This window comes from Zalophus californianus, chromosome 9 (assembly GCF_009762305.2).
Source record: "Zalophus californianus isolate mZalCal1 chromosome 9, mZalCal1.pri.v2, whole genome shotgun sequence".
NCBI lineage: Eukaryota > Metazoa > Chordata > Mammalia > Carnivora > Otariidae > Zalophus > Zalophus californianus.
Window position 1 is genome coordinate 58,342,628 of NC_045603.1, and position 27,640 is coordinate 58,370,267.

General features: G+C 49.0%; 1 protein-coding gene and 1 long non-coding RNA gene across 16 annotated transcripts; one reads left to right on the forward strand and one right to left on the reverse strand.

Moving 5' to 3' along the window:
- Positions 1-1,981: 1,981 nt before the first annotated feature.
- Positions 1,982-27,354, reverse strand: IKZF4 (IKAROS family zinc finger 4). 15 transcript variants are annotated; one of them, XM_035729349.1, is made up of 10 exons: positions 26,900-27,354; positions 19,865-19,997; positions 19,658-19,708; positions 12,927-13,031; positions 11,656-11,916; positions 10,785-10,952; positions 7,616-7,765; positions 7,012-7,143; positions 6,144-6,410; positions 1,982-2,576 (listed from the first exon to the last, which is right to left on the reverse strand). In XM_035729349.1, the coding sequence occupies exons 1-10, from the start codon at positions 27,350-27,352 to the stop codon at positions 2,266-2,268; spliced, it is 2,031 nt and encodes a 676-aa protein (XP_035585242.1). In that variant the 5' UTR covers positions 27,353-27,354; the 3' UTR covers positions 1,982-2,265. The 15 variants fall into 15 exon arrangements, with proteins under 15 accessions (XP_035585242.1, XP_035585243.1, XP_027449976.1 ...); XM_035729350.1 differs by lacking the exons at positions 1,982-2,576; positions 26,900-27,354 and adding exons at positions 14,325-14,418; positions 16,204-16,353 and having other exon boundaries at positions 2,598-6,410; positions 19,658-19,705; positions 19,865-20,739; XM_027594175.2 differs by lacking the exon at positions 1,982-2,576 and having other exon boundaries at positions 2,598-6,410; positions 26,900-27,348.
- On the forward strand, positions 7,857-14,318 carry LOC113922220. Its single transcript, XR_003519933.1, has 3 exons — positions 7,857-7,930; positions 9,739-9,821; positions 13,613-14,318. It is a non-coding gene; the product is annotated as an uncharacterized LOC113922220 (long non-coding RNA).
- Positions 27,355-27,640: the final 286 nt, after the last annotated feature.

Here is a 27,640-nt window from a genome sequence, read left to right on the forward strand (position 1 = left end):
GAAGTTGCCCGCGCAGGACCACAAATCGCACTCCCTATCGGGGGTCAGAGGCGCGGAGGTGCATGGGAGTTGTAGTGGGAAGCTGGCCGGCCGTTGGCCCCGAAGCTCTTTGACTGAATGCGGCGCAGTGCCACCGGGGGACGCTCTCGGTTCATTTCTCTGACAGTACTGTTACTTGGTGTAGGATTGAGAAACGGAAGTCCTGGGGGAAAACAAAACATTTTGTTAATTTCTCCTTCCAGTATGGACAAAACCCCACGAAAGGCCATAGGCGGGTGTTAACGCTGTTTCTTACTCACTTTTTTTTTTTTTTTAACATCACTGGATCATGTTAGCATAGCGCCAGACCCTGTAGTAAGCGCTTTATAAATATTAACTCATTTTACCTTCAACAAGCTTATAAGGTAGGTTCTATTATTCTCCTCCGTTTGCAGATTGAAAAACTGAAGTTGCTGAAAAATCACAGAGTTAGTAAGAGGTGTCCTGGCTCCACTACACTATGCTGCCTTCCGCCTAACAAAAAAATGGGTGAAGGTATATAACCTGGAACAGTAACGTCAACGATTTTGATTCCGACCCATAGCAGAAATATATTTTACTTTGGTTCTCAATACATACACAGACGTACAAAACTGAAATACAAATTTCATGAAACAGTACCTGCCCTTAGGGGCAATGATATGTTGTTTTCTACTTTATTTTTTTAAAGATTATTTATTTATTTATTTTTCGTTATTTATTTGACAGAGAGAGATCACAAGTAGGCAGACAGGCAGGCAGAGGCTGAGCATGGAGCCCGATGTGGGGCTCGATCGGACGACCCTGGGATCATGACCTGAGCCGAAGGCAGACGCTTAACCGGCTGAGCCACCCAGGTGCCCCTGTTTTCTACTTTATTTTATTTTATTTATTTTATTTTTTTTAAAGATTTTATTTATTTATTTGCCAGAGAGAGAGAGAGAGAGAGCACAAGCAGGGAGAGCTGTAGGCAGAGCAGGCGGAGGGAGAAGCAGGCTCCCTGCCAAGAAAGGAGCCCGATGCGGGACTCGATTCCAGGATTCTGGGATCATGACCTGAGCCAAAGACAGACGCTTAACCAACCAAGCCATCCAGGCGTCCCTCTACTTTATTTATTTATTTATTTTTAAAGATTTTATTTATTTATTGACAGAGAGAGAGAGAGAGAAACAGAGTACAAGCAGGGGGAGCTGCAGGCAGAGGGAGAGGGAGAAGCAGGCTTCCTGCTGAGCAGGGAGCCTGATGCCGGGCTCCATCCCAGGACCCTGGGATCACGACCTGAGCCGAAGGCAGACACTTAACGACTGAGCCACCCAGACCCCCCCTCTACTTTATTTTAATAAATGTTGATCAAGCCCCACTCACGTGATTTCACCACTCAATGAGTCTGGACCGTGATTGAAACATACTTTCCTGCGTGTAAGCTCCATTTACCTTTGGAGAGCCGTTAGAAAGTCTTTAGCTTTGAGCAGGAGTGCTATCTGTGGGCAACCACCCAGTTGTCTCCAAAGTTGAAAAAACTAGAGTGTCAAGGGGACCTCCCAGAATTCAGACCGAAGGTGGTAGAGATGGAGACCAACCATTCATTCGTGAGTCATTCTGGAGTCTGAACACCAGTCACTTTCCCTCAAAAGAAACCCATCATGGTTTCTTTTCACCTCTAATCCACTTTACTGGGGTTGAAGTTTATTTTCTAACTTTTGTTTTGGCTTCAGAACAACTATATTCATGGTCTCTCTCAAGTTTGAATTTGTTAGTGTTAATGGGTTATGGGAAATGATAGACTTTAGATGGAAGTATCTTAAATTTTCACTTCAGTATAGTCTCATGGAAAACAGAAGGCAGACATTAGTGTATGGATTGGCAATGAGATAGGAGAGAACAGGAAAAAAGTTCAGAGTGAAGGGGACAGAAAGTAGTTAACATTTAAGACAGAACCAAGTTAATGTTCCTGTCTTAGCTTTTTGGATTTTTATAGCCTGGGAGTTCCAGTGGCGGCATTCCCTGGCATAAAGATATGGGCACAGAATTTGGAGTAACACACTCCTGGGTTCAAAAATGGGTTTTGACATTTATTGGTTGATTAGTCTTGAACAAGTTGTTTACTCTCTCTTGGGCTTTTATTTCTTCACTAGTAATGGTGGATCATTCACTTTTAGGTGGTTTCTACAATTACATGAATACTTGGCACAGTGCCTTGCACTTATGCTCAAGAAGTGGTAGACCCTATTATTATCATCATTCATGTTATTGTAACTTGCATTTCCTTGAGCGTATAATGTGTTTTGCATATAGTAGGTACTCAAAAAATGTTTGATGAATCTCTGCTTTGGATAGATAGGCAAGTTGGGCTTCCTCTATGCTGAAGGCACTCCTGGTAGGAAAATCTCCACTTTCCACTGCAGTTCGAAAATTCTGTTCTTCTGTAGCAACAGTTTGAGCATTCTTGTTTGGCTTCCTCTTAATCTTAGACTTGTTCACCTTCAAAATATTTAGTAGTTGGTACAGTGTGCAGCAAGGAGATCCCCCTCCCTCCCAGCAGAAAATTACAGCAAAATCTGCAAAAACAACCAGGGGTGTTAAATTACTCATGTTTATTTATAACAGACCTTCAGCCAGTACAGTACAAAACTTACAGTAGTATATCTCCGTTACACAAATATTTACTTACAATATATTACATATACAAAATGCTTTGCAATAAGTCTCAAAAGCTAGTTTAACTCCCCTTGAGAAAGGAGAAAAACCCTTTAAAAAAAGGGGGAGGGAGAACCAAAGGAAGAGGGGGAGGTGAAAGGGTAAGGTCCAAGGAGACACCAAGCATAGGCTACAAATGAAACCCTGGGAGAGAGAGAGAGGAGAGGTGGTATTGCACTTGCTTCTGTGTTTTATTTTTTTTTCTTTTTGTTCTTCATAACTTCTGATTAAAAATATATATAATATATATATATTATGTACACAAGGAAAGAAGCTGCTGAAAGTATTACAAAATCCCATCCGCAGCTTGGACACTGACACAAAAAAACAAAGGTCTGGAAAAGTGTCTATTTAGAAATTTTCTCGTGTGGTGTTGGTCTTGAATATCAATATAAAAGGAAAACACCTCTTTTCTCCATGTGGGTTTCAATGTTTTTTTTTTTCTTTTTCTTTACTTTTTTTTTATGCAAAAGGAGCTGGGAGAGAGCATGAGGATGTTTGAGGTTCCAGACCTGGAAGGCTCTGGAAAGTAGGATTTTGTACCTAAGACCCTGGTTAAAGTGCAGTGATGGTCTGGAGAGAGACAGAGTGCCCTTCTCTCCCCTCCTTAGCACCTGGTCTTGCCCTTCCAGTCTCTGCTCTCATGGGCTCAGAGTATAGCCTCAGAGCATAGTCCTTCATGTTCCAGGAGGTTACAGGTGCCAGAGCTGACTGGGGGAGGGGACAGGGGCACCCTAAGGCTCTGATACCCTAGAAGGGACTAGTTCTTATGAGGTGTCACCAAGTACACAGCAGACGAAAAAGAGGTGGTAAGGGGTAGGTCTAACAAGAAGGGGCTCAATAACCAGAACAGTTGAGAAAAACCCTAGATATTAATCTCAGCTCTGCTGCCATTCTGAAAGAAGGAGCCAGTTCCCTGGGGTACTGTTGAGAAGACTCTCCCCTTCTCTAGAGACCGCTCTCCTTCTAGCTAACTCCCCCATCCTCTGCCCTTGGCAACATCTGTTTATTGCTACATTGTCAAGGAGGAACCATCAACCCACAAAGCCCCTCCTTGACAATCTGGTTCTCTTAGGGAGACTACATAATGGGGGAGAAAAAGAAGGGAGAAAAGTTTTTCTAGGGTCTCCCTTCCCATAGAGGGTAAGGTAGACTCTTCCTAGAGCCCTTAGGAGCCCCAATCCCAGGGTCTGTTCCTTAGCCAACCCTTCACCATCCCCCTAAATTATCCCTGATAGGGAGTGAGAAAAGTAGGAGGCAAAAGAGCCAATAAGGAAAGGACATATGGAAAGAAAGATGGAAGGGGAGAGAAAAGGAGAGAGAGAGAAGGACCAAGTGTTACAACTTGTGAGGTGTTGTGTTTGGTTTTTACTTTCTTTTTTTTTTTTTTCTTTAAACATAGAAAAACAGCCTTTGGTTTGAATCTCAAGGAAGCAGAGAATGGGATAGCTGTGGCCTTGGGCAGAAAACGCTTGTAGAAAGAGACCTCCACTCACAGTGGAGCCGCATCTCCTCCTGCCCCCTTCTCACTAACTAGGTTACCCAAAAAGCCAGGGGTCTCTGCTGTGGCCAGGAGGAGCATGCCCCCTCCTGCCCTACATCTGGGAACTGAGTGTAGAAGGGGGCAGTAGAGGATGACCCCCAGTTCAGTTGTGCCCATCCCATTCTTGCTGAGACAAGAATGGAACGAGGTGAGGGGCAAATGCCCTTCCTCGTCCTGGGATAATTTTTGGTTATACTGAAAATTAGGAGAAAAGAGACACCCTTTTCTCCCTGCCACTGATCCTAAGAACAGGGCCCAGAAGCCTGGGAATGAGGGTGAATCCTGCAGAGGGGAGAAGAAGAAGGCAGCATGACTGAGGGGTTGAGATAACCCCTTGTCATCAGGCAGCAACCCACTAGTTTCTCATAGGAGAGGGACGGCAGAAGCCCCTGAGAGCCTAGGAAGGTCACTAGAGTGAAGAAGATTAGAGGTGGAAGAGAAAGAAGAATTTTAACCCACCCCCTTCCCATGCCCTGGTTCCCAATTAGGCACCTGTGGCTCCCAACATGTCAGGGACAGGATTGCAGACCTAGCCTTGGCCCCTGAGAATATAAAATTGGGGCAGTCCAAGGAGAGAAAAACCACCACTGAGTAGACTGGCAGGTTGAAGAGAGTAGCAGTGTTGGGGGCTGTTTGAGGAGAGAAGAGATAGATCACAACCCAGAGGGAGATTCCCAAATGTGGGCTTTGAGGAACTCATATTACGAGGGGAACGTCAAGAGGACCCTCAGTCCCACAGTGCCTGGGGAGAATTTCTTCAGCCCCTCCTACTTCCCAATGAGGAAATTCTTCATTTGTTCAAGCATAGTGCGAGCTGCCTAACGTGAGAGGGCACAAGAGGTATGGAGTACCAGGTCGAAGGGTCCCAGAGAGGAGATATAATGCCACAGAGCTCAGGTAGGGCCAGAGGGAGTTATCAGCATCGAAAGGAAAGATAACGCAAAAGGTGAGGACTTAACACAAGAAGCTCAGAACTCTTCCGACCAAGAGGAGCTTCCGACCCCGAGGGCTGTTAGAGCTGGATCAAAGGAAGAAAAATTAGGCCTCAAGTGGGAGGGGACTGTGGGCCAGAGGGTGGGGGAGTGGCAAGTGACTGATAAGAGAAAAAAGCAAAAGAAAAATCCACAAATCATATTAATAAATAACTCTGAATATGCTGGGATAAGAGAAGAGGAAGAGGAGAAACATAATCGAAAAGGCCTGTTTCATCACAATGCTTTTGTCAGTCAGGGTAGAGGAGAATGGGTGAGGAGGGGTCAGGGCCAAGGGTGAAGTCAGGTAGCCAGTGGTGGAGGCTACCGAGCAAAACTCCTTGGGATGAAGTGGGGACAGAGCTAGACTCCTGTAGGTAGGGCAGTGAAGTGGTGGACTGAGGGGAGGGCAGTAGGTGGCTAGCCCACCTTGTGCTCCCCCCGGACAATGTGGGAAGAGAATTCGTACCGGTCCTGGCTGTGGTAACCACAGATGTTACACTCGAAAGGGTCTCTGAAGCCATGGCAGCCCATGTGGATGGTGAACATGACATGGTCCAGAAAGAGGATTCGGCAGTGCTCACACTTGAAGGCCTTCACGGGCTCACCGCTCTCGCCCACCACCCGGAGCACTTCCTTGGAGGGGCCCGGGGTGCCCCGCAGCAACCCCTCCTGCGGCTTGGGGTCCTCTTTGGCGTAGGCAGGACTGGGCCGGCCCACCACAATGGTGGGAGGTGGCTGGGGTGGGGGACCCTGAGGGAGGGATACCACCCCCCCAACCCGATCTTCGTGGTTGCTCTCTGTGTCTGTGGAGTCCTGGCAGCCATTGCTGGGGGATGCCCCGGGGTCAGTCAGGGGGCCTCGGGCCCGGTAGAGGAGAGGGCCTCCATCGGCCAGGTCCTCGGGTCCCTCACCTGTTTCTCGGGACCCCGGAAGCTCCAGTCGACCGGGGAGGGGCTGCATCTGGGTGTAGACGGAGCTGATGACGGGTGTGAGTTCTGAGATGCAGTTGGTAGGTGGAAGGCGGAGGGGACGCAGATGTTCTGCCCCCACAAAGGCCAGAGAGCCTCCGAAGCCAGGCTCCAGGCCGTGATGTGCCACCAACTCCACATCCTTCTCATAGCCCCCTGAATTCACATCATAGGGGATGTCAGAGAGGCTGAAGCGCATCTGCTTTTCACCTGTGGAGGAGAGGATCTCAGCAGAGCTGGGTTTGGAGAATTCCTGAGTTTCCCCAGGATGACTTCTTTGTTTGCTTACCCTGGGGATGACTGTAACATTATTTACCAGTCCTCATTCACTTCCCTCAAGGTCAGGACCTCTGTGGGGCCACTCCCCAACTCCAGGCTATAATTGTAGGGAAGGACTCAGTCCCAGCCCGCGGCTGATCTTTAACACTTCCTTCATTGCCCTTTATAAAGTTAGAGAGTGAACCTCAAGGCCAGGTGGGTGGACCCCATACTCACACTTCCTCCCTCTGATACTCAGGGCCCTTCTCTCAGATCCCACAGGCGGAAGTCCTTGCTGTTCTCAAAAACTGGGAGAACCTGAGCTCCCTGACCCCCCTCCTCTTAAAACCACCACAACAGGCCTCAACACTCTCTCGAGGTACCTTCTCCCCCTTCATGCACCTTCTGTTCTGGGGATGGATTCTGAGCACCAGAGCCTACTTTTTCCCCTCCCATCAAATCTCCAGGCCCAACTGGTCTGATGGCTACCAGAGCTCAGGTTTAGAGGAGCTATGGCTTAAAGCAGATGTCTCCTCCCCAACTGGACTCTTACCTACAAACTTCTGGGGGGTGGAGCGCTTGCGTTTGGTGAGGCTGTTGGCCAGCCGATCAATGAAAGTTGGCCGCTCAGAGGATGAGTGCAGCATGGAGTCTGGCACCATCTCCAGGTCACGTATCTCGTCACCTAGAGGGAAGGAGGTAGGGACAAGTAGAGCAGCTGAAACAGGGTGGCATTGGTTCAGCAGCCTTTACCTGGAGAAAATCAGCAGGTCAGTAGCCAAGGAAGGTCATCCCCAATACCTGGAAAATCAGGTTCCGCTCACTTCCCCTTCTCTAGAGCTCATCCTAGCAACATTTCAGGTAATTTGAGGACCACTAGATGCATGTGACCCTTGGTTTCATACTTCCTTGTGTTCTCTCTGTCCCATTAGACTGAGGACATAGATCAGAACTTCCCTGACCCCTGGACCTTCCTGCAGCACCCACCACAGGGCTCTGCACCAACTGGAGCGCTTGGCAGATTTACGAGGCAACTGTCCTTTATCCATAGACCTCATCCCTTTGTTGGGGGGTGGGGTAGCGCTGGGATCACCCTTGCCCTCACTCCCTCTGGCCCTGCCCTCGACTCACCCCCCCAGGCCCGCCTACAGCCGCACCTGGTTGGCCGGCCAGAGCTTGGGCTTCAGTGCTGAGACTCTGTAGGTAGTTGTGACACCGCTCTTTGTGCTCCTCCAGGGTACTCTGCTGTTTGTAGCTGCGGCCACAGTAGTTACACTTGTACGGCTTGCCCACTGTGGGGGAGGAGACTGTGGAGGAGACAGGAGAGACATGGCATTGGTTACTTCTCCCTGTGCCCTGGCTCTACAAAGCCATCTGGGAGCAAATGTGCACTGGCATGAGGAGGAAGGGATGCGGCTCAAGTGAATTCTGCTCGTCTTTCCTTCCCTACCTTCAGCGGCAAGCATGGACAGGTAACCACACCACGGAGAAGGGGACCAGTGCACAGCCACGGGAGCAGAGAGGGGACCGGGGCCTACAGCTTTGGACGGCAGCTGGGCCTCACGGTGGCCAAACTGCTGCTCAAAGGAAGGAGGAGCCAGGGACTTTGTAGGGGATCATCCCTGGCAGGCAGGCTGGCCCCACCCTAGGGTCTTAGATTCTGGGGCCCAGACTGTGGTTTAACCTTTCCACGTGGCAGGCGGGTGCAAGTGCTGTTTATCAGACAAGGGGATTTTTTGCTTTCGACCTATCTGCTTTGGTTTGGGGGAAATTGGTGGGCTGGGGTGACAGAAACGAGAGCCCTTAGATCTGCCAATGTGGGGAGGGGCAGTTTTCACTGACCTTTACTTGTGCTTCTACTCCCACCCCTAGCCTGGTTTTACTGCTTATTTTTCTTTCTGTCTCTCTACACTGAGATACCAAGAGAGCCCCAGAAAAACCATGACTGATAGAGAAATTCTGAGAAGAGAAAAAGAAAAGAAGAGAGGGTGAAATAAAGGAGATGAGTAAAAGAAAGAGAACATCAACTTTGAGGGTCTTTTAAAATTTTTTTAAATAAAGAACAAGTTAGGGGCACCTGTGTGGCTCAGTCAGTTAAGCATCTGCCTTTAGCTCAGGTCATGATCCCAGGGTCCTGGGATCGAACCCCACGTCTGGCTTCTTGCTCAGTGGGGAGCCTGCTTCTCCCTCTGCCTGCCGCTCCCCACTGCTCATGCCCTCCCTCTCTGACAAATAAATAATAAAATCTTAAAAAAAAAAAAAGACTTTTTTTTTTTTAAGATTTATTTATTTGAGAGAGAGCGAGTGAGTGGGGGAGAGGAAGAGGGGAAGCAGACTCCTTGCTGAGCATGGAGCCTGATGTAGGGCTCGATCTCACCACCTGAGATCATGACTTGAGCTGAAATCAAGAGTCGGATGCTCAAAGAACTGATCCACCTAGGTGCCCCTAAAGACAACTTTTGAGAGATAATATTTGTGAGAGGAGAGAGAAAAGTAAGAGAACAAGGTATTGTATATCTTATTCTACATATCTTGGGACACCTGGGTGGCTCAGTCAGTTAAGCATCTGTCTTTGGCTCAGGTCATGATCCCAGGGTCCTGGGACTGAGTCCTGCATTGGGCTCTCTGCTCAGCGGGGAGTCTGCTTCTCCCTCTGCCTGACACTCCCCCTGCTTGTGCTCTCTCTCTCTCTCTGACAAATAAATAAAAATAAAACATCTTATTTTACATATCTTGCTACTATTGAGCAGGGAGGCAGGATAAGGTGTCTCCAGGAGGGTGGTAATTACCCCCCCACACACTCCTTATATTGTACACACCTACACTGGGCTTGGTTTAATCTATGCCATTTTGAGCTTGCTCTGTAAACCCTAGTCTTTGGGGGATGAGGTGAATGCCATGGTCCCTATTCACCCAAGACTTTTGGGGAAATGGTTTAACATCTGGGCGAGGAACCCCTTTTTTATTATAGTGTGGGTTATATAGAAAGCATCTCACAGAGATAGTATAGTATAGTATACCCGATGGTATACCTGTGTCAAATTCTGTTCCTAATAATCTTCTACAGAACAACATCCAAAATCTACCCTGCTGGCCTTGTTGGTTCAACAATTCTAGGGACCAAGCCATCCTTGTTCTAAACCAGCAGAGGGAGCTGCCCCTTTTCTGAGGAAAAGGAGTATGATTCTTTGGCACAGAACCTTGATGGGGGTCCAGGAAGGCTGCAGAATAGCTCTGTGGCCAGCAAATCTTTTTTTTTTTCTTTCTTTCTCCCCCCTAGAGCTTCAGTTTCCTTGTCAGCAAAATGAGGATCACATGAGGAGACAAGCAAAATGCTTTGTAGATCATAAAGCCAGTTCCAAGGTGAGAGAACCTAGAACAAGGTAGGTGGCTGGAGAAATCGTGCTGAGGTGATTGCTCTGTCCCTTTAAATCCCAGCCCAAGAGACTTTAGGAAAAGAGAAAAATATCAAGGAAAGTTGCCAAGGACAGATCCTACTAATTTTTTCCCCTCTGCCCTTCTTCCTGCCTTTTCCCAATCTTAAGCTCCTACTTCCCGCCAGCAGCTTGACTCCTGGTCTCTTCACAAGGCGAAGCTTAAAACTTAGTAAGATGCTTCAAAAATGCTATCTGCCCAGCTGATTCAGACATTATGTTGACTCCAACAGTGTTGGCTGGTGCTATGAAAACTGGGTAGTCCAGTCCCCTGGCATGGATCCAAACACTAACCTCTGGACACTCTTGTGACTTGCTCTTGCCTCTGGGAAGGGGACAACCTCTTGAGATGGGGAACAGAGGCTTTTCCTAGGCCTCCTTTCTTCCTTTGGAGTTTGGAGGCCCATGGATATTTTTAGGAACCAGTAGGAAGTAAAGGAGAGGACAGATGGTGGTGGTCCAAGACCTCTGGTATCATGGAGAGAGGTGATGATGGTGATGGGTGTGGGAACTCAAGCATATGGAAGTGTGAGGAAGGGTTTTTCTGGTGCTCAGAAGTATGGAGGGGGGTGGGGTACAGATGGTTCTGGCAGTAGCATGAACTTTAAAAAACAAAGGGCGGGTGACTGTGAAGAGCCAAGAACATCACCCATGCTCCTTTTTCTCCAAGTCACAGAGTGTGGCAGATGTACATTATCTCATCAAAGAGTCCCCCAAATTCCCCAAGGGGCCCTGCTGCCCAGACGAGGGGTTAGAGAGGCAGGGCCCTATCCGCTCTGTGGGTGATCTGCCCTCCTCAGTGACAGATTCTGTAAGTCCCCGAATACACTGAGCTCTATTTCTGGGTGTACTGAGGTCCCACTCCCCCTCTCTCACTACACTGGTCACTGACCCGAGTGTGTACGGAGGTGGCCAGTGAGCGCATCACGCCGGCGGCAAGCATAGTTACAGAAGGGACATTTGAAAGGCTTCTCCCCAGAGTGCAGCTTGATGTGGCGCAGCAGGTTCCCCTTCTGGGTGAAGGAGGCACCACACTGGTTGCAGTGGAAGGGCCTTTCACCTGCAAGAGAAACAACAGATTGCTGAGGAGGACTGGGTGTGAGGAATTCTGAAGGTTGAACCTCTTCTCCCACCCTCTGCTCCACCCTGCCTGAGGGAAGGTGCTCAAGGCAATTTCTGAGAGGCAGAGCTGAGGCACGCACACAAAATTCCTGGTTTCTAAAGATCCCTCGGGAACAGTCTTACCCTGGGAAGGTGTGGATCAGAGAAGAATGGCAGGGCAAAGGGCACCAGGCCTGGAACTCTGGGCCAAAAGACCATTAACCCAAAACTAAGCCCTGTAAGACCCACTCTGCCCCGGGATCCCGAAGCCTGAGAAAGCTGAGAAGAGGCTTTTGTTTTCCTTTTTTTTTGTTTTTGTTTATTTGTTTGTGTGTTTAAATCTTGAAACCGGGGGTCCCAAATAAAACCCTGGAGTCCTGTCCCTGTTGGACTCTAGGACCCTTCTTGAAGCTACACCATCATCTCCCTCACCTCCTGAGAAAAGTATCAGCTTTTCTTATAACGACAGCTGATGAAAATGCCAGAGAAGTATGAATGTTGAGGGAATCCAAATGCCATCCCCTCCTTTTTTTCATTAGCTGGAAAATGTGTGGGGAGAGACCCTTCCCTTTCTGAGGCCACCCCACTGCAAGCATGGCCTCCTAGCCTCTGCCTTTCCAGCCCACCCCTGGAGCTCCTCCTGGACCCCCTGGCTTACTCACCGGTGTGGCTGCGCTTATGCACCATGAGCACATTGGGTCCAATACAGACCATGCCGCAGACATCACATTTGAGCTTGCCGTTGGGCAGCCGGATGCCCCCGGGGGAGTGAGGCTCTGGCCCACTTCCATCACAGTAGCCCAGGGGCTCTGACAACGAGTCTTCCACGATCACACTGTCGTCCTTTTCTAGGAGCCGCTCATCTGGCCCCAGCAGTCTGCTTGACTCCTCATCGCTGTACATCTCCACCTTGATGGAGTTGGCTGGAGGGTGGGATGGTGTTTAGGACAGAAACAGGCAAAGGGGGGAACCTGCCCGCAAACCAGAATGGTACTCCTGAGGTCCAGAAGGCTTTCTCCCAGCCCTGAGACACGCAGGCTTTCAAAGAGGCCAACACCCTAAGTCTCCTGGGTGGTGATATGGTGGTCCTGCCGGGACCTGAAACAACCTTTTCCTCCCATCCCACCGCCCAGGCAAATAGACTCCAAAAGAAAAAAAGTACATGGGATGTCTTCTGTTCCACTGGGGAGAGGAGGAGGCTAAGGGGAGCCTTTTTCTTCACTCTCTTGTCATTAAGAAAGATGTCTGGCTTGGCCCTGGGCAGGAAGCCAGCAAGTAACAGTGGCGGGAAAATGGTCCTAGGAAGACCAAAGAGACGGCGGGCTAAAGAGAGAGCAAAACTGGAAGACAGACATGGCTCACGTTATCCTCCCTCCCCATAAGACTGAACCCCTCTATTTCCCATCCATGAAAATCTGGAGAGGGGGATGAAGGAGGGAGGAGCCACTGAGGAGAAAGCTTTGGCTCTAGCTCTGACCTACATTCCTGGCTATTCCAACCATTTAGAGAATGTCACAGATCTAGGGCCAGCGAGAAGAGGCAGTCATGGGGACCCTATCCAGGCAGGAGAATGAGGGCCGGGAGCAGGAGGGGGCAGGTGATGAGGAGATCCCTCTCATCTCTGTTTCCTATCTGGCTCTACCTTGTGACCATTCCTATGTACTTGCTTCTCCAACTCCAGGATTTCTCTTTGGAGCCTTTACCTTAATCCCACCCATGCCTCCTTTAATTCTACCCTAGTCTGGCAGCAGCCGTTCACTCTCCTTTCAGAAGTCAGGAAGACCCTAGATACTGAGCTCCGTACTGCTTTTGGAGGCTTGAAGCCGAAAACCAGAGGGAGGCAGCGATGGGGAAAATGGCTGCCCACGGAGGGTAAACTGCGGGCCAAACACAAATGGGGGTGCCTAGTGCCAGGGCAGGAGGTTGCACTTACCACTGAGTGAGCGGCTGGGAGAAGAGTGCTGGCTGTTGGGGGTGCTCACCGAGGGCCCCACTGGGGCCCCGAGGAACTCCTTCTCCAGAGATGAGTCCCCGCTACCTTGGAGGAGAGAACAAGGGGACAGGTGAAGCTGCGGCTGGAGACTGTTACCGTCCGTTGCCTCACCTCTTCAAAATTCTGTGACGTCTCACAAACATTCATCTTGTAGCCACGTACAAGGCAGCGTTGTGTGCTCGGCACCATACCTTGTGCCCTCGTCAGCCTGGGTGCCTGGTGTGGACTTCTGCGAGCTCAGTGGCTGCGTCTTGCCCACCCTACCTTTATCTAGGCCTGAGGGGAAGAGCATCACTGCCTGACGTCCACAGGAAGCAGGGCTGGGGCTGGGCGGGCCAGGGTGGAGAGGAAAATGGGGGCCTCAGGAGGGAGGCGGTTCAGGACAGACGTTCTTCCCTACTGTTCCTTTCCGGAGCCCCCAACACCAGGTTCGGGATCTGCAGGAAGGGCAGCTGGAATAGTCCCTGAATCTAATGATAATAATAGTAATCATAACGATAGCCGCTAACATGTATTGAGTGCTCACTTTGTGCCAGGCCTGGTTCTATTCACTTTATACCAATGATCTCATTTAACCTTCACAACGACCCTATGAAGCAGGTGCCAATACTATCTTCATTTTGCAGATGAGAAAACTGCGGCACAAAAGAGACTGTGGTACTTGTCCAAGGTCACATAGCTGGTAGAGGTGGAACCCGGACCGATCATAAATCGTAAGCACCCATGTCCTGAGCCACCACCTCTGCAACCAGTGGGGAATCACTGTTTTAGCAGAACTCTAATGGGAGCGTTGGGCCCATTAGACCTTCTGAAATCAGCACAAATTTGACTACTCCAGAAAGCCTCCTATCTGATATGATTCCAGTCACATATTTATTGCCCGATGTTCCCTTGACAGTAAAATAATGAGTTTAGTCTCAATATGTTTGTTGTTAACGTGTTGACAAATTGCTTTGTAAAAATGAGTTTTAAGAGTTTCGTATGTATCTTTAAAAAATTAGTTAACATACATGAAGATATGAATCATGTCTTTAAAAAAAAATCCCTCCTCCCCACAATCTTGTGCACAAATTTATAGGTGAAATAAAACACATGTAGGTAAACACACATAGACACAGACACATATCACAGATGTAGATACACATGAAGAGAACATACCTATAGGGGTAAACACACCCACAGCCTTCTACATTATCTGCTAACGTGAACATGCATGCATTTGTACACACAAGCCTAAACATGGAAGAGAGAAAGAGAGAAAGACACGAGCCCTAAAATTCATCCCTAAAGTCCACCTATTAGTACTTTACCCAATTTCCCAGCTATGCACATACTTACTTTCACAAAATAAAGATTCCATTATAAAATGGTTGGAGTCTTGGGCCTGAGGCAAGTAATCCGGAACACACCCTCCTGAGGGATCCCTCTCCAGCTTTGGTCAGTGGGAAGAAAACAACCACTCAGGACTTTGGGACCATTTCCCATTCATATCCTCTTCTAAAAGTCCCATTTCCCCCATTCTTTCCCATCAAAGCCTGAGGAAATTTGTTCACTATCTATAGAAAATGCCTTATAGCTTGAAACTGAGTTGTCCCAGCTGCGGCTCTTTAGATGAGCCATGGTTATCTAGAAAAGTTGCCCAAGTCAGAACCACATACATATCATGAAGTAAACATCTCAGAGTTGAGGGTTGAGATGTGTAGACTCAGACCTAGTTTTAAAATATGTCCTTTAACTAAGTGGTAGTGTTTGCTGTGGTTAAAGGGGCTAAAAGGGGCATCTCTTCATTCCTTTTCAGACGTTTAGTGCTGACTTGCCCTAAATCACTTGACGTTAGTAATAGGGGAAGAACTGGACTCTGGGCCCTGGTGCTGAGTCCTTGACCCTAAAACAACGAGTGAACCTGCTGGAAATCCATCTCTAGTCCCAGCCTACTAGGCTGAGACTGCCTCTTGGAGCCAGGGGCTTGATACATGGAGAAAATATGCTTAAAGGGATATTTAGGGGCATTAAGAGGAAAACATCCCTTGTGCCTTTCCTTATGAAGGCCTGGGAACAGGAGGAAGAGCAGGTGCCTCCAGAGCCACCCTAGTTGTTTGAGAGGCTCTTTGATGCCATTGCCCTCCCTAGGGAAAATAGGCTCAAGTCTGCTTTTCTGGGGCTAATACATAAAAATGAATCTGTTTAAGGGGCCAGAAAGTCTTTATGGGGACCCAGGGATTTTGAGTTCTAGCTGGAGGGTGAAGGGGCCTAGAGACAGATTTAGGAAGTTCAGAAGTTCCTCTGTCAGTCCCAGAAACCCCAGGGAGGGAACTTCAAATGCCTGGGACTCCCAAGAAATCCCAGACTGTCAAAGCCAAGAATTAAGGCCACTCTCAGGTCTCAGAGAAATGTTCTTGGTCACAGTCATCATAGATTGGCTGAACCCCCAGAGGGTAAAGCCAAATCATGAGGTTGACATCAGAGGAACAAGGAGGTGGGTCCAGGGCAGAAAAGCAGGAGGGAGAGAGAGGAAACAGGGCAATGTCCCACAAGCTAAATGTGTTTCACATACTGAAGGAGACTAGCCCTCCACTCCTGCTGCCCTTCCTCAATCCCTTCAAAGAGTGGCTGCCTCTAGGGAACAGCCATGAGGTCCTAGAACCTCCACACTTCTCTGCTCTCATCCTAACTGCTTTCCCTTTCTTGACCATGGGCTCTGGGGTGGCAGGATGCTAACCTGCTAGCAGGGAACAGTGGGTACAGGAGCGAAGAAAGACGCCCATCCCCAGCTCTATTGTGGGGAAGAGGCTGAGGCCCCTCAGATCTCTGTTCCAGGGTGAGGCATCTGCTGCCAAAGCTCCTCTTTACCTCGATTCTATTACCCATTCCCACCCAGGCCTGTCTCGGCATTTCCCCCTCGGGCAGCTCTACATCTGTCCCCAAGGCCTAATCAAGATGTCACCACAAGCTCCCACTGTCCAAGTCGCAGTCTTTGCTTAGCAACACCAAACACCCTTCCCATCCTCCGCAAGTGTAGGGAGGAACGCCCCCTCCCCCGCCACTCACACTCACACTCACACACACATACACACACACATACACGCGCGCGCGCGCGCGAGCGCGCGCGGCCCCCATCCTCTCCCTCTCCTCAGGCTTGGGAGTAGTTACTGAATCGGCTCCCTAGCCCCGGCAACCCCCCTTCCCCCTCCGCTAGCCCCCTTCTGCCTGAACTTACATTATCCTTCCCTTGCCGGTGAGCCCCTGGGGTGCGAACGCGGCCGCCGCCTTGGAAACGGCGAGGGAGTGCGGGTGGTGTGTGCATGTCTGCGTCTCGGTGGCAGGCAGGGGTGAGCCCAGCCACTCACCTTCCAGGAAGCGCGGATTCCTGGAAGTGAGGGGAACCGCCGTCATTTCGCAGGCAGCGGCTCGGTGAGCGGGGGCCCACGGCTGCAGCCGGCAAGAGGAGCTCAGCCCAGGGTGTGTGTGTGTGTGTGAGAGAGAGAGGGAGTGTGAGGGAGAGAGGGAGAGAGGGAGAGCGCAAGCGAGTGCACACGCTTGGATGTGCTTGCGGAGGGGGCTGGAGAGAATGTATATGTGTGTCTGGTGGGGGGGGGGGATGCTAGGCTACAGCATCCCTTTCCCAAGCCAGGAAAGGGGTGGGGGTGGGGGGTGTGCACAGGGAGGGGGAGGCAGATGCCGTTGCCCTCGTGCCCAGCAGACAAAGAGGAACTGCACAACAAATGCCTGAGAGAGGCAAGAGTGTGTGTAAGAGAGAGAGAGAGATGGATGGGCCCTCGAGGTGGGAGGGAGAAAGGGGGGGGCCCCCAGGGAAGGCCCAATCCTCTGCCAGCTGGGGAAGCCAAGGCCCCAGAGGTCATGGGGCCCAGGACATGGGGCAGCTTCAAGGCTCTCAGATCGGCAGAAAGCCCCTCCCCCACGAAACTCGGGCGCTCAGATTCCCTCCTTTCCCTCCTCCTCCAGGAGGGAGGCTGCTCTCTAGATCTGGGGACAGACAGCCCCCTCCTTCCCAGCAGTGAGAAGACCCAGCAGTCTGGTCTCGGGCTAGTGTTGCTCTGTGGCCCTGAGGCTTCTCAGATCCCGGGCAAAATCCCAGTATAGTCTCCCCACCTCCGCCGCCCTCCCTTCCAGTGCCCCTGGGGCCCAGCAGCCGACAGCCCTGGACGAATCCGCCTTCTATCAAGACAAGGCCTCTGCTCCCTTCCCTTCCAGAGGAGCTGCTCACTGACGTGCTGACCTACTTTGGAGACTAGATTTTCTGATTCCAAGAATTTGGGGGTGGGAGGGGCCGTGAAACTTTGGGCTGCCTACCCCTGGATCCCTCTCTAAGGTTCCCTTAAACAGAAAACTGTGACAAGCACTGCTCAATTAATTGCATGAGCTGGGTTTGAGGAACTCAGTTTCCCCTGAAAGATAGGGAATGGAGGTGGGGAGAGAATCCATGTGGTAAGTTAATGGACTCCTCCTTCCTCTCTCAAGACCCCAGGAGGGAGTGACCTGCACTTTTAGAAAGAGACAAGGGGAGAGAAGATGGGTTTTCTGAATTGGGTTCTGTGAGGTGGGAAAATCTCTTTGAAGGACAGGAGAGATACCCCCTTCATCACGTGGCCAGGTGAGAGAAGGCCACCGGGTGAGGGAAGGCCACCAGGTGAGGGAAGGCCACCTGGTGCGGAGACAGAAGAGCCTTGATGACCTTGAAGGGCCACCAAGTGTGCTTGAGGAGGGGTACATGCAACAGCCTTTCCCACTGCTTGCATACTGGCCCAGGAGAGATGGGTCAGTGCTGGGCTCTCAGATGCCCCTCACATGGACTGTCTCAGCCATGCCCAGCCCTGCAGGGGCTACTTTTCAGAACTAATGTTAGCTCTATGTTGGCTTTCCCTTTTCCCATTCTCTAGGGTAGTTGCTGGCATCTAGAATTCTCAAAACACAGGTGAGGGGTTTCTGGCTTCTGCTTTCATTCAAAAAATACCATCCTGTGCAGAGGCTTCTCTTATCTCAGAAATGTCAACGTGCTGAAAGCAGGGAAAATTTGGTTTCATAGCACATGAAGCAAACACCCTAAGAGGTTTTCCTCTAATCCACATTCTCCAGAGACAGAGCTCCATGGGATATTTCCCCAGCCACTTTCTCAGTTTCTCATTTACCTACGTTAGGACAGGGACTGGTTTTTATCCGTCTACGTGTTCCCCAGCAATACAACAGGGTCCAGAGTGTGGATGTTGCTCAGTAGTGGTTTTCTGAGTAGGCTTAACTGAGCAGAAGAGAGAAGGACTGGCTGGTTCCTCAGAAGGGCCATGACTTTTGTTCCAATAAACCTCTTTCAGTTAAATCAGTCCACTTGATCCCTGTCACTCTGACCAGCATGTGGCAGGTATCAAATGCCTTTACCCATTCCAACTCCTTCCCTCCTTAAATGAGAAAGGGGTCAGAGTCAGTATCTTACCTTACATTACCCAGGTGTTGCCAATGACTCTTATATGTGTGTCTGACCCATCTTGCTATCATCCTTTGAACGTGCCCATAATTCCATCGGTCCCACTTCAGGGTAAAAAAAAAAAAATAAGCTGTAGGTCATTTCTACAGCGGTGCTTGGATTTCTGATGGGCATCCTCATCATGTCAAAACCCAATTCTGGCTTCCCTTACCTTTTATAATCATTTCCTGCCCTGACATTCTAGTGGTCCAAAAAATGATTCCTTCTGTCTTAGAGACAAACTCTATCTTAGGCCTTTCTCTACACCCTCAGAGAGGGAGCCAGATAAAGGTCCTCATTTTTTTTTACCTTGTTAAACTCTGAAAAGACCCCGATTACTTTCATCTCTCTAAAAGCCATTCATACGGTCTCTTCTGCCTCAGTAAGAGTATTTGGCAGCTATGCAAAGCCACAGCATGTTATGACAGTGGAAAAGGACTGGGGGAAATGAGAACTGGGCTCTATATCTCTCTTTCAAAGGCTCTATGTTGTTGGCCCACTGGCTGAATTTAGCCCATGGACAAGTTTGGCTTGCTCCATGGAACATTTTTTAAAATATTGAGTCATTATTCTAAAATGGAGACATTTCACATAAAATCTGGATTTCTGACTTCTCTTGAAAAACTGGAAGTTTTGGCCACACTGGATACACATTCTGGCATGACAATGACTGATGGACACCAAGGAGCTGTTGCTCCTTGAGGTAGGACATGTGTTCTCTAGTACATGACAGTCCCCACATTCTCTTCTGTGCATTATCCTAACCCTGTTCACTCATTTACATACCCACCTGGCCCCTACAGGCCTTTGAGGTTTGAAACCCTGCTCCCCTCTCCACCTGGCTGGGACAGAATATCATGTTTGGCCAGTGACCTCAAGAGTATGGAAGAAGGACCTACATCTTCCTTCTGTCTCTTTGCTTTAAATCATTCCTCTCTAATAGTCTCCACTCATATTCTCCTCTTATTCCCTTCCCCTTCCCTAACCCCCAAGAAGTCTGGGAAGAGAATCTCTATTTAGGGAATATAAAATGATAAAATAGATACACACTACCAAGCACTACCAAGCATGAGTGGCAACTCTGTGACTGGGGCACCTGAGGTCCTGTGCTAGGCTGAAGGCTGGACTCCACTCTGCTCCACAGGCGAGTGGCTGCTCCCAGCCCCTTACAAACAGAATGCACAAGAGGGCATACCAGACATATAGGAGCGGCCATTGCAGTCTTCTATGTCCATCTTAGAGTCTGCTGAAAGAGAAAATAGCTGTGATTAGAAGCCAGATCTGGGAAGGGAGGAGGTTTCTCTCTAACATTCTGGAACTAGTAAATTTGCTCCAACCCTATCCTAAGGAAGAAAAACCTCTTACTTGGTCCCGATGAGAAAGACAATGTACCCCGACTTACAAACCCCAGGGTCTCCAACCCACAACTTCTGCAGGCTTCCCCAGTCTCTGGAGTGGAAACACTGTCTTACTCCAGAGTGGTCCCGGTTGTGTTGTTTTGAGAGTAGACCCTCCTCCTGTAGGTGGAGCTGATGCTGTGGGAAAGGAGACAGGTTACAGCCCAGCTTTCTGGAGGCAAAGAAACCAGCCCCACAGAAGCTCTGTACCTTAAGGTGGGGTAGTAACAAGAGAAAGAAGATGGATTCTGTCTCAAGGGATTCTTTTTTGGGTGTGTAGGGGAGGGAGGAGGACAGGAAAGTAGAAGATGGAGAGCAGCCCACCTCAGGTTCAGCGAGGAGTCCTCTCCTGAAGGTCTAATAAACAAATTAAAACTTTAAGTGGCTTCTCCCCACCTTCTTGCCAATTACTTCGCTATGTTTATTTTTTTTTTAAAGGCGGAAGCCTGAATTTAAAATGCAGGTTAGTCTATTTAAGAGAAGTGAGCAGTAATTGGCAGTAGAGTATTAAACAAATCAAGAACTGAGAACAATTAAAAGTGATAATTTGTTCCAATGAATTACCTCCTTAGGAGCCTGTGGGAGGAGGAAAAAAAATATCTTTGGTGGAAATTTACATACCTCCAAAATTGATTTCACCAGTCATCTAATGAAAAATAAATACTCCAGGGGCAGATTTGGGGGCACAAGAGTGGGGCAAGGGAACAGCCTGAGCTGCCACCAGGATTCCTGGTCTCTTCGAAGGATCTCTCTGAGGCAGATGGATGAAAATTTGGTTTGCTTGTAATACCATACTGTTAGAGGCAAGGGTGGAGGATTCTGGAGGATGCACAGGGGAAAAGTATCTATTAACTTGTCTCCCCACTCCCTCAGGTCATTCGCGTGCTGAGAGACATCATACTCCTCTGAAAAGTCTCAAGAGAAAGCCCGAAATATGGGCTTTCCTTCACTTCACAAAGCAGCTGTACCTTAGATTTCATTAGAGAGTCCTAGTCTTACCCAAGAAGCCTGGGTGTAGCAGAAAAAATTATCTAAATTTATTTTCAACTCTTCTTCACATCCTCCCTGGGATGGACTGAGCTTTGGGATCAGACTGCTAGATCAAGCCACAATAATGAGTGGTTCCTTGAAGGTTCCCTTAGGGGTAATGATTAGAAGAGCCCAAGTCCACAGTGGTTAGCAAACTCATACCCTCTGGTACTAGCCATAGAACTTGTGGTGGGCAGAGATTCAAAGAATGAGGAAGGGCGGTCTGGTACTCACGGGGCCCCCTTCATTTCTGAATCATTAGCTCCATAATTGCCCTTTGGGATTTTTCAAAACTGCAAAGCTAAGATGCCACATGTGACTTCCCTTCACACACACACACACACACACACACACCATGCAGGAGAAGCAAGAGTGAGCAAGATTTCCTCCATTTTCTGCTTGGAGAAACTGAGGCGCAGAGCAGCTAAGTGACTTGTCTCAGGGTTCACGGTGAGCCTGGAACAAGAACACAGCTCTCCCACCACTCTGAGCTGTGCTTTTCCCATTAAACCATCTTGCTTCCTTTCAAAAGTCGTGGATCTTCTTGCTTTTCCCTGGTTCTAACATCAATTAAGGCATCTTTTCCTTTGGTGTGACCCCTGTGGGACTGGGGTCTGTTACTTAAAAAGAAGAACAAGTTGAGCAGGCTCTAAGAGGAGAAATATGCTAATGTAATGTAATGTGTGTGTGTGTGTGTGAGAGAGAGAGAGAGAGAGAGAGAACACAAACGAACCAGGGGCTAGATAAGCACTAGGTAGGCAGAACAGTTGAAGCATAGCATTCAGCCAGTACTGGCTCAGGAAGTGCATCTCATTCTTGGACACCTGCCCAAATGGTCCCAAAACAATTTCCAGAAGGGTCTGAAGGAGTTGTTTTCTGAGTTGGACTTTGTTCCTAGCAGTAAACTGAGCTCTTCTGCTTCTTAATTGCTCTTAACAGGTGCTCCATGACACATCTTGGGCAAAATCAATGTTTGGCTGCCTCTAACAGGTCCACATGCCAAGTTGGTAACCCTGGAAGTGAGAGGGGACCGAGATTCTGCTGTTCCCAATCCTGGTATTCTGAGAGCCAGGAGCAAATCAGTAGACGTACTTCACTGTTTGTTCAAGTCTCCAGGCAGCACATCCCTCCCAACCTTCCCACTCCCCGCCCCTCAAAGCACCTCCTCCCCTGCCTGGCCAGGCAGGCAGATCTTAGTGTCTCCTTAGAGGAACTGGGTCAAATTAGGCACTGCCAATTGGAGACATACCGCAGGGGGAGGAGGTATAAAAAGAGAGAAGTTAGTTACACAAGACAGGTTTGGCTCAAAGATCTTGGAAAGAAACAGGCTTTATAGCAAGTTAGGCATCATTCAGTGATGGAGGTAGGCACATATGTACTGTAAATTCAGTTCAGCGAGCTGAATACAAAGCAACTAGAAATAGCTAGTCTCCCAATTCAAAAGGAAGTTTCTCTGTGAGGAGGGAGGAAAGATTGGTCATTGTAACCTCTGGAGACAAAGATTTTCTTCCCTGTTCTTTTGAATCCACTTGGCACTGTAACAAGAGTCCTCTATGGCCCTGACTTTCTCCCATCAGCACAATATCGCATTTGAACACGAATGGGCAGGAATGGACATCCCTTCTAGACAGAAGATTTCCCACCACACTTCCTGACAAGGAACATGTCACAAGCAATCCAAGGTCTGACTTCTAAGGGCAGGTCTGGCATCGGCTACCACCCCAACTTCCCATCTCCACAAAAACATCCCCACAGCTTTCACTATTAGGTGACAAAAATGTCAGAAAGTCAAGTTCTCTCTATGTAGTGGCTCTGAAAGCCTGAAATAAGATGGACATCACAAGTATTTAAAGCTCTTCAAATCCTCTGAAGAATCCTGTTTGATCCAGTGACACTCCAAAATTGGAATTTAAAATACACTCCATGTGGTCTAGTGGGTAGAAAGGTAGTGAGGAGGATATTGTTGGGAAAGAGAGTGGAGGTAGAGAGAGTGGCAAGGATCTCTGCCTTCCTTTTGGTTATTGTTCCCAGACTGCAGCAGGGAGCAGCAGACATTTTTTTCTCTGGTCTCCCCTAGGACCCGGGACCCGAAGTGGAGTGCAGTGATTATTAACAAGACAGAATTTCCCACCTGCCTGGGAGTGAGCAGTTCAGGTACTACCAGTAAACCAAACCCATAGCATCATCCTCTCTTGTCCGTACCTTTGTGAACTGAATGAAATCGACACAAAAATGCACCTAAGTCACTTGGCTGGTTCTGCTGTCTGTCAGGGCTTTGCATAATTGGGGAGGGGAAAGGGGTAAATGATTGAGGGCAGAGGTGGAATGAGGCATTGTTTGCAGCCTGACTGACCACTGACAACATGTCCCTTTCCAGGAAACAGACCTTGACGTCCAGCAGTCTGCAGCTCTGAAATGATCTTTAGGGTCAACCTAGGGCCCTCTAGAAGGAAACCCACGAACCTTTTCTCAGCTCATGTGTCTGTCTTTACAGCAGAAAGATTTGACTCATTTTTTCACCAGGCTGAAGATGGTGACCTTCTGTCTACATATAATACAGAGGGAGACAGCTCGACTTCATTATCCAAGTGCTTGGGGAGCTGTGCTGAAGGGATGAGTTCTCAGGTCATCCTAGGAATGGCCAGTCTCTAAAATAAGAAGGGCTAGGAGCTGGAAACACAACACCTGGGCAGTGGGAAAATATCACCTCATTGTCTCCTTTTAGATCTCAGATGGATGCATCTTTTCTCTTGTTCTTTGCACTTCCCTGTCCCCCCCACGTCGACTGTGGAAGAGAGAGAGGGCTAAGGTTTATGGGTGGGAGGAGAAACAATCCTACCCCTCCCATGTCTCCTCTTAGGACTTAGGAACTAAGGAAAAGGCCAAACTAAACAGTTTAAATCACTAGGTATGAGGCACATGAGATAATACTCTCTGGGTTTTTTGGATATACCCTTGAGGATTTGAGCCCTGTGTTTATAGAAAGGCCCCACAAAGTCACTGCTATTCAGTGTTTGGGGAGGGGTGAGGGAAGTAGGGCAGCAGAGTTCAAGTTGAATTTTATAACAATTAGTTTTGAAGCCAAAGATGCCCTCAAACAAAGTTAGCTCTATCAAGTGAGGTTTGAAATTACACAGAAGTCTTAATGAACTATTCTGCCTGGGGCAGGGTAGCAAAAAGGTGGAAGAGACAGGAACCACTGCCTTTGGTGGCAGTCCTGACCGGAAGTCTCTAATGCATGCTCATCAAAAGGGCTCAGTGTTGTTTGGGCCGGAAAGATGTTTTTGGGCTCCTCTGCTAACAAAGAATCTGGCCGTGAAAATCCAATTTAGTAAGCCTCTCTTCATGTGGAGGGCCTGGGGCAGGGATGTTGTAGGACCTGGGGAATCTTGGAGCTAGAATGGAGCTGAGAGATGATCTCCAATCTCTTGGTTTTTAACAAAAGAAGAAATTAAGCTGAGTCACCCATCTGGTTAGCGACAGAATTAAGACAAATAGAACCCAGGTTACCAAGCAGGTAACCAGTCTTTCCACTACAGTACAAAGTTAAATCTTGCCACAGTGGGAAGGTTTGGGGTCACCATGCTTACCTTCTTTCTCAGGTGTTGAAATGAAAAATTTGGGGGTCTGCATCTGAACGTTGGGAGTCTATAAGGTTGATGCCATTCCCACTGGTGGGGTGGGAGGAGACAGGTCATTCATATCAGCACTATCCTTTCTTAGATGCTTCTGTCAGATAAACCTTGAAACTGTCTCCCTGTTTCTAATACAGAATCCACAATTCTTCTGAGAAAAGGAGGCAAATCAAACAGCTTGGAAATCAGGGCCTTCTTCAGGCAGGGTCAAGAGACCAACAAAAAGAGGGAGTACCTCTGCTTATAGCATTGTCTACACCCACAGGGCTCCACACTCTTATTTGTTCTGCTAGAGTAAAATGAGCCTTGAAATACCTGCCCAACAATAACTTATCTTAATTTTTTCCTTGGTTATTTTGTGTGTATGTTGAGGGAAAAAAGATGGCCAGTTCGGGAGAAAATAATTCCTTTGTGGATGTTAGTAGGAGGTAAAAGGTGGGATAATGTTCCTCCCACGCTGGGAAGTACAAGCTGCAGATTTAAACTAAGAGAAAATAAAGGAGAAATGTTCAGTTGCATTTTCACTGGAAAAAAATTCAGGACTTCTTTCTGAGCCAAGTCCCAAAATGTGCTTTACCCTTAACCTACTAAGAGGAAGGGGATTGCCCAGAAGCTAGAATTGAACTAACTGCACTCAGTGGGCAAGAAAGACATTATATTTTGTGCTTGAGACATCAGCATCTGTTGACTAGGGCAAGACATAATTCTCAACCTGCCAAATTGAGGGCAGCTCCCACCACCCTGGGACCCACCCCAGAAGCTCCAGTGAGACCTCGCCTGCTTCCCAATGGCAACACTATTTTCTTCTTTTAAGACTTTATTTTTATCTCATGAGACACTCTTCTGACTATTCTCATGACCCAGGGAGTTATCTGGATTCTCTGTCTTTAGGTTGTTGTAGGGAAGGCTGAAGTCCCCCACACCACAAAGCAAGATTCACTGACCTACTGAAAGACCCATGGGAGATGTGGGATTCCCGGCTAGGCATTCTCACATACTCCTACCGAATAAGAAGCTACATTTTCAAAGATTGTTTGATTTGGCCTTGTCCTGGCGTTATCCTCAGAATCTGAGTTATCTTAAGTGGAAATATTGTAGGTAGTCAGACACCTGTTTTTTAATGCTTCCTAAGAATATAGACATGTACCTTCACACAGGTAAAGTGAACAAGTAGCAAGCAGTAAGGGGGAAACAAAAGGCCTCAACAGTCTTCTGCTTGGCCATGATAATGGAAAGCCTAGAGCTGACATGTGAGCAAGTCAGGAATTTCTAAGCTCACGAATGATGCTTTGAGGGCTCAGGCAGGGTAGACTGGGACACAGGTGGAGCTATGAAACCTGTCGGTGGGGGAATCTGTAAGAGTCACAACAGTAGACAGTTTTGCTTATGAGAGAAGGGACTGAAGCAAAAGAAGGTGTGTAAAACTTGACACAGTGTGGTTGGTAATGCATCAGATCTTCCTGGATGCAGAGTTAGTCAATTCTTAGAGAGAAATGGGGTACCTTATTTCTTAAACATCTCATATCTAATGATCTGTGTGCTATTAAACTCCCAACTGTCTCTAGACAGGACCAATCACAAATAAAAAAATTTTTTTAAAAAGCATAGACATCAAACAAAATTTTCCAAAGTGAGAATCTACAACTCTAGCAGACAAAGGGTAAGAAAATAACTGGGGATGGGGCTGTGTGAGGAGGTACATGGAGGCCTATTTTAGCTTATAACTGCTTCCCAAGTCTGTCTCTCCCTAGAGTTGTCAGCCCCAGGGCTTCCTCTGTTACAGTTCTTTCTTAGGACTCATATGCAGGGAATCTCTTCCTTCCCAGGAACCTGCTTCTCAGGTTCCCTAGACTTCTCACCCTACATGGTACCCTAGACATCACTTTCCACTCTAAGTTTCCTCTCTACCACGTTTCTCCTATTCTGCTCATTGCCTCCCAGATCTCCTCACCTAGGCCTATGTCCTCTCTAAGCTTCTCGACAAATCCCCTAATCCCTCGCTTTTTTTGCCCAGGTACCCCCTCTGCTTCTCCTTTCTCCACTGTCTCTCTGTTCTACCCCAGCCGTATCCCACCGAGGAGACCCGCGCACCCAGCTCCTGGCTATCCTCGATCCTCTGCCCTGACCTGTCTCCCGCCTTTTTAGGACCCCTTGACTCTCGGTTACCTTCCCCTAAACCTTAAGCCTCGCGCCAACCTCCCCCACCAGCCGGGCCAGCTTTCTCCCCTCGAGCCACACAGCTCAGGCGGGTAAGCCCTCTTCCCGCCAGCCCCCCGCCCCCGTCTCCCCTCACTTCACGCCCAAGCCCCTCAGGCCCCGCCCCCGGCGACCGAGGCCCCGCCCCAGCGATTCGCCCAAGCCCCGCCCCTCACTCACCTGAGGCAGCTCCGCGCGCGCGCAGGCTAGGGTGGGTGTGGGAGAGGGGACGGTATTGGGGAAGAGGGGGGCGGGGCAGCGGGGGTCCCCCACTCTGGCCCGGGCGGCCCAGTGCGGGGGAAGTGGGGTCACTAAGGCGGCGGCAACCGGGCCGGACCCGGGACCCGGGCGCTCAGCGGCGGCGGCGGCTCCATCTCCATCAGCGGCTTCACCTGAGGAGGGACCGGCCCCCCCCCACCAACCCCCCCCATCACGGCCGTCCCCCCTCCCCCGAACAACTTCCGGTCCCACTACCAGGCGACAGGCGGCGTGGCTGAACACCGAGCGTCCCCAAGCCGGGGAGACTGCTGGGGGAAAGGGAGAAGAGCTAGGGGAGAGTAGCCGAGCGCCGAAAGATTCAAGTCGGAGAGGCGCGGTCGCGTGCGGTGGGTAACTCAATGACTGCCCCTTCATCTGCATCTGATTTGCAAACTAGGCGCACATTGGACACCCCACGTGCCCTGGCACATCTGCCCCTAGTGCCAAGTTTTGCCCGGCCCCTACTAAGAGAATACTGTTTTTAACCTCTCAGCATTCTTTGCCATTCCTGCCAAGTGTAGGAATGGGGAGGGGCGAGGAGGAGCTTAATAATGTCAATTTTTAAAATCTCTCTTGGAGGTATTCTAAGGTCAGTCACCTAAGCAACGCTACAGATGCCGGCCGACCTCAGAGAAGGACGTCACACTTCTTGACGTCCCTGCA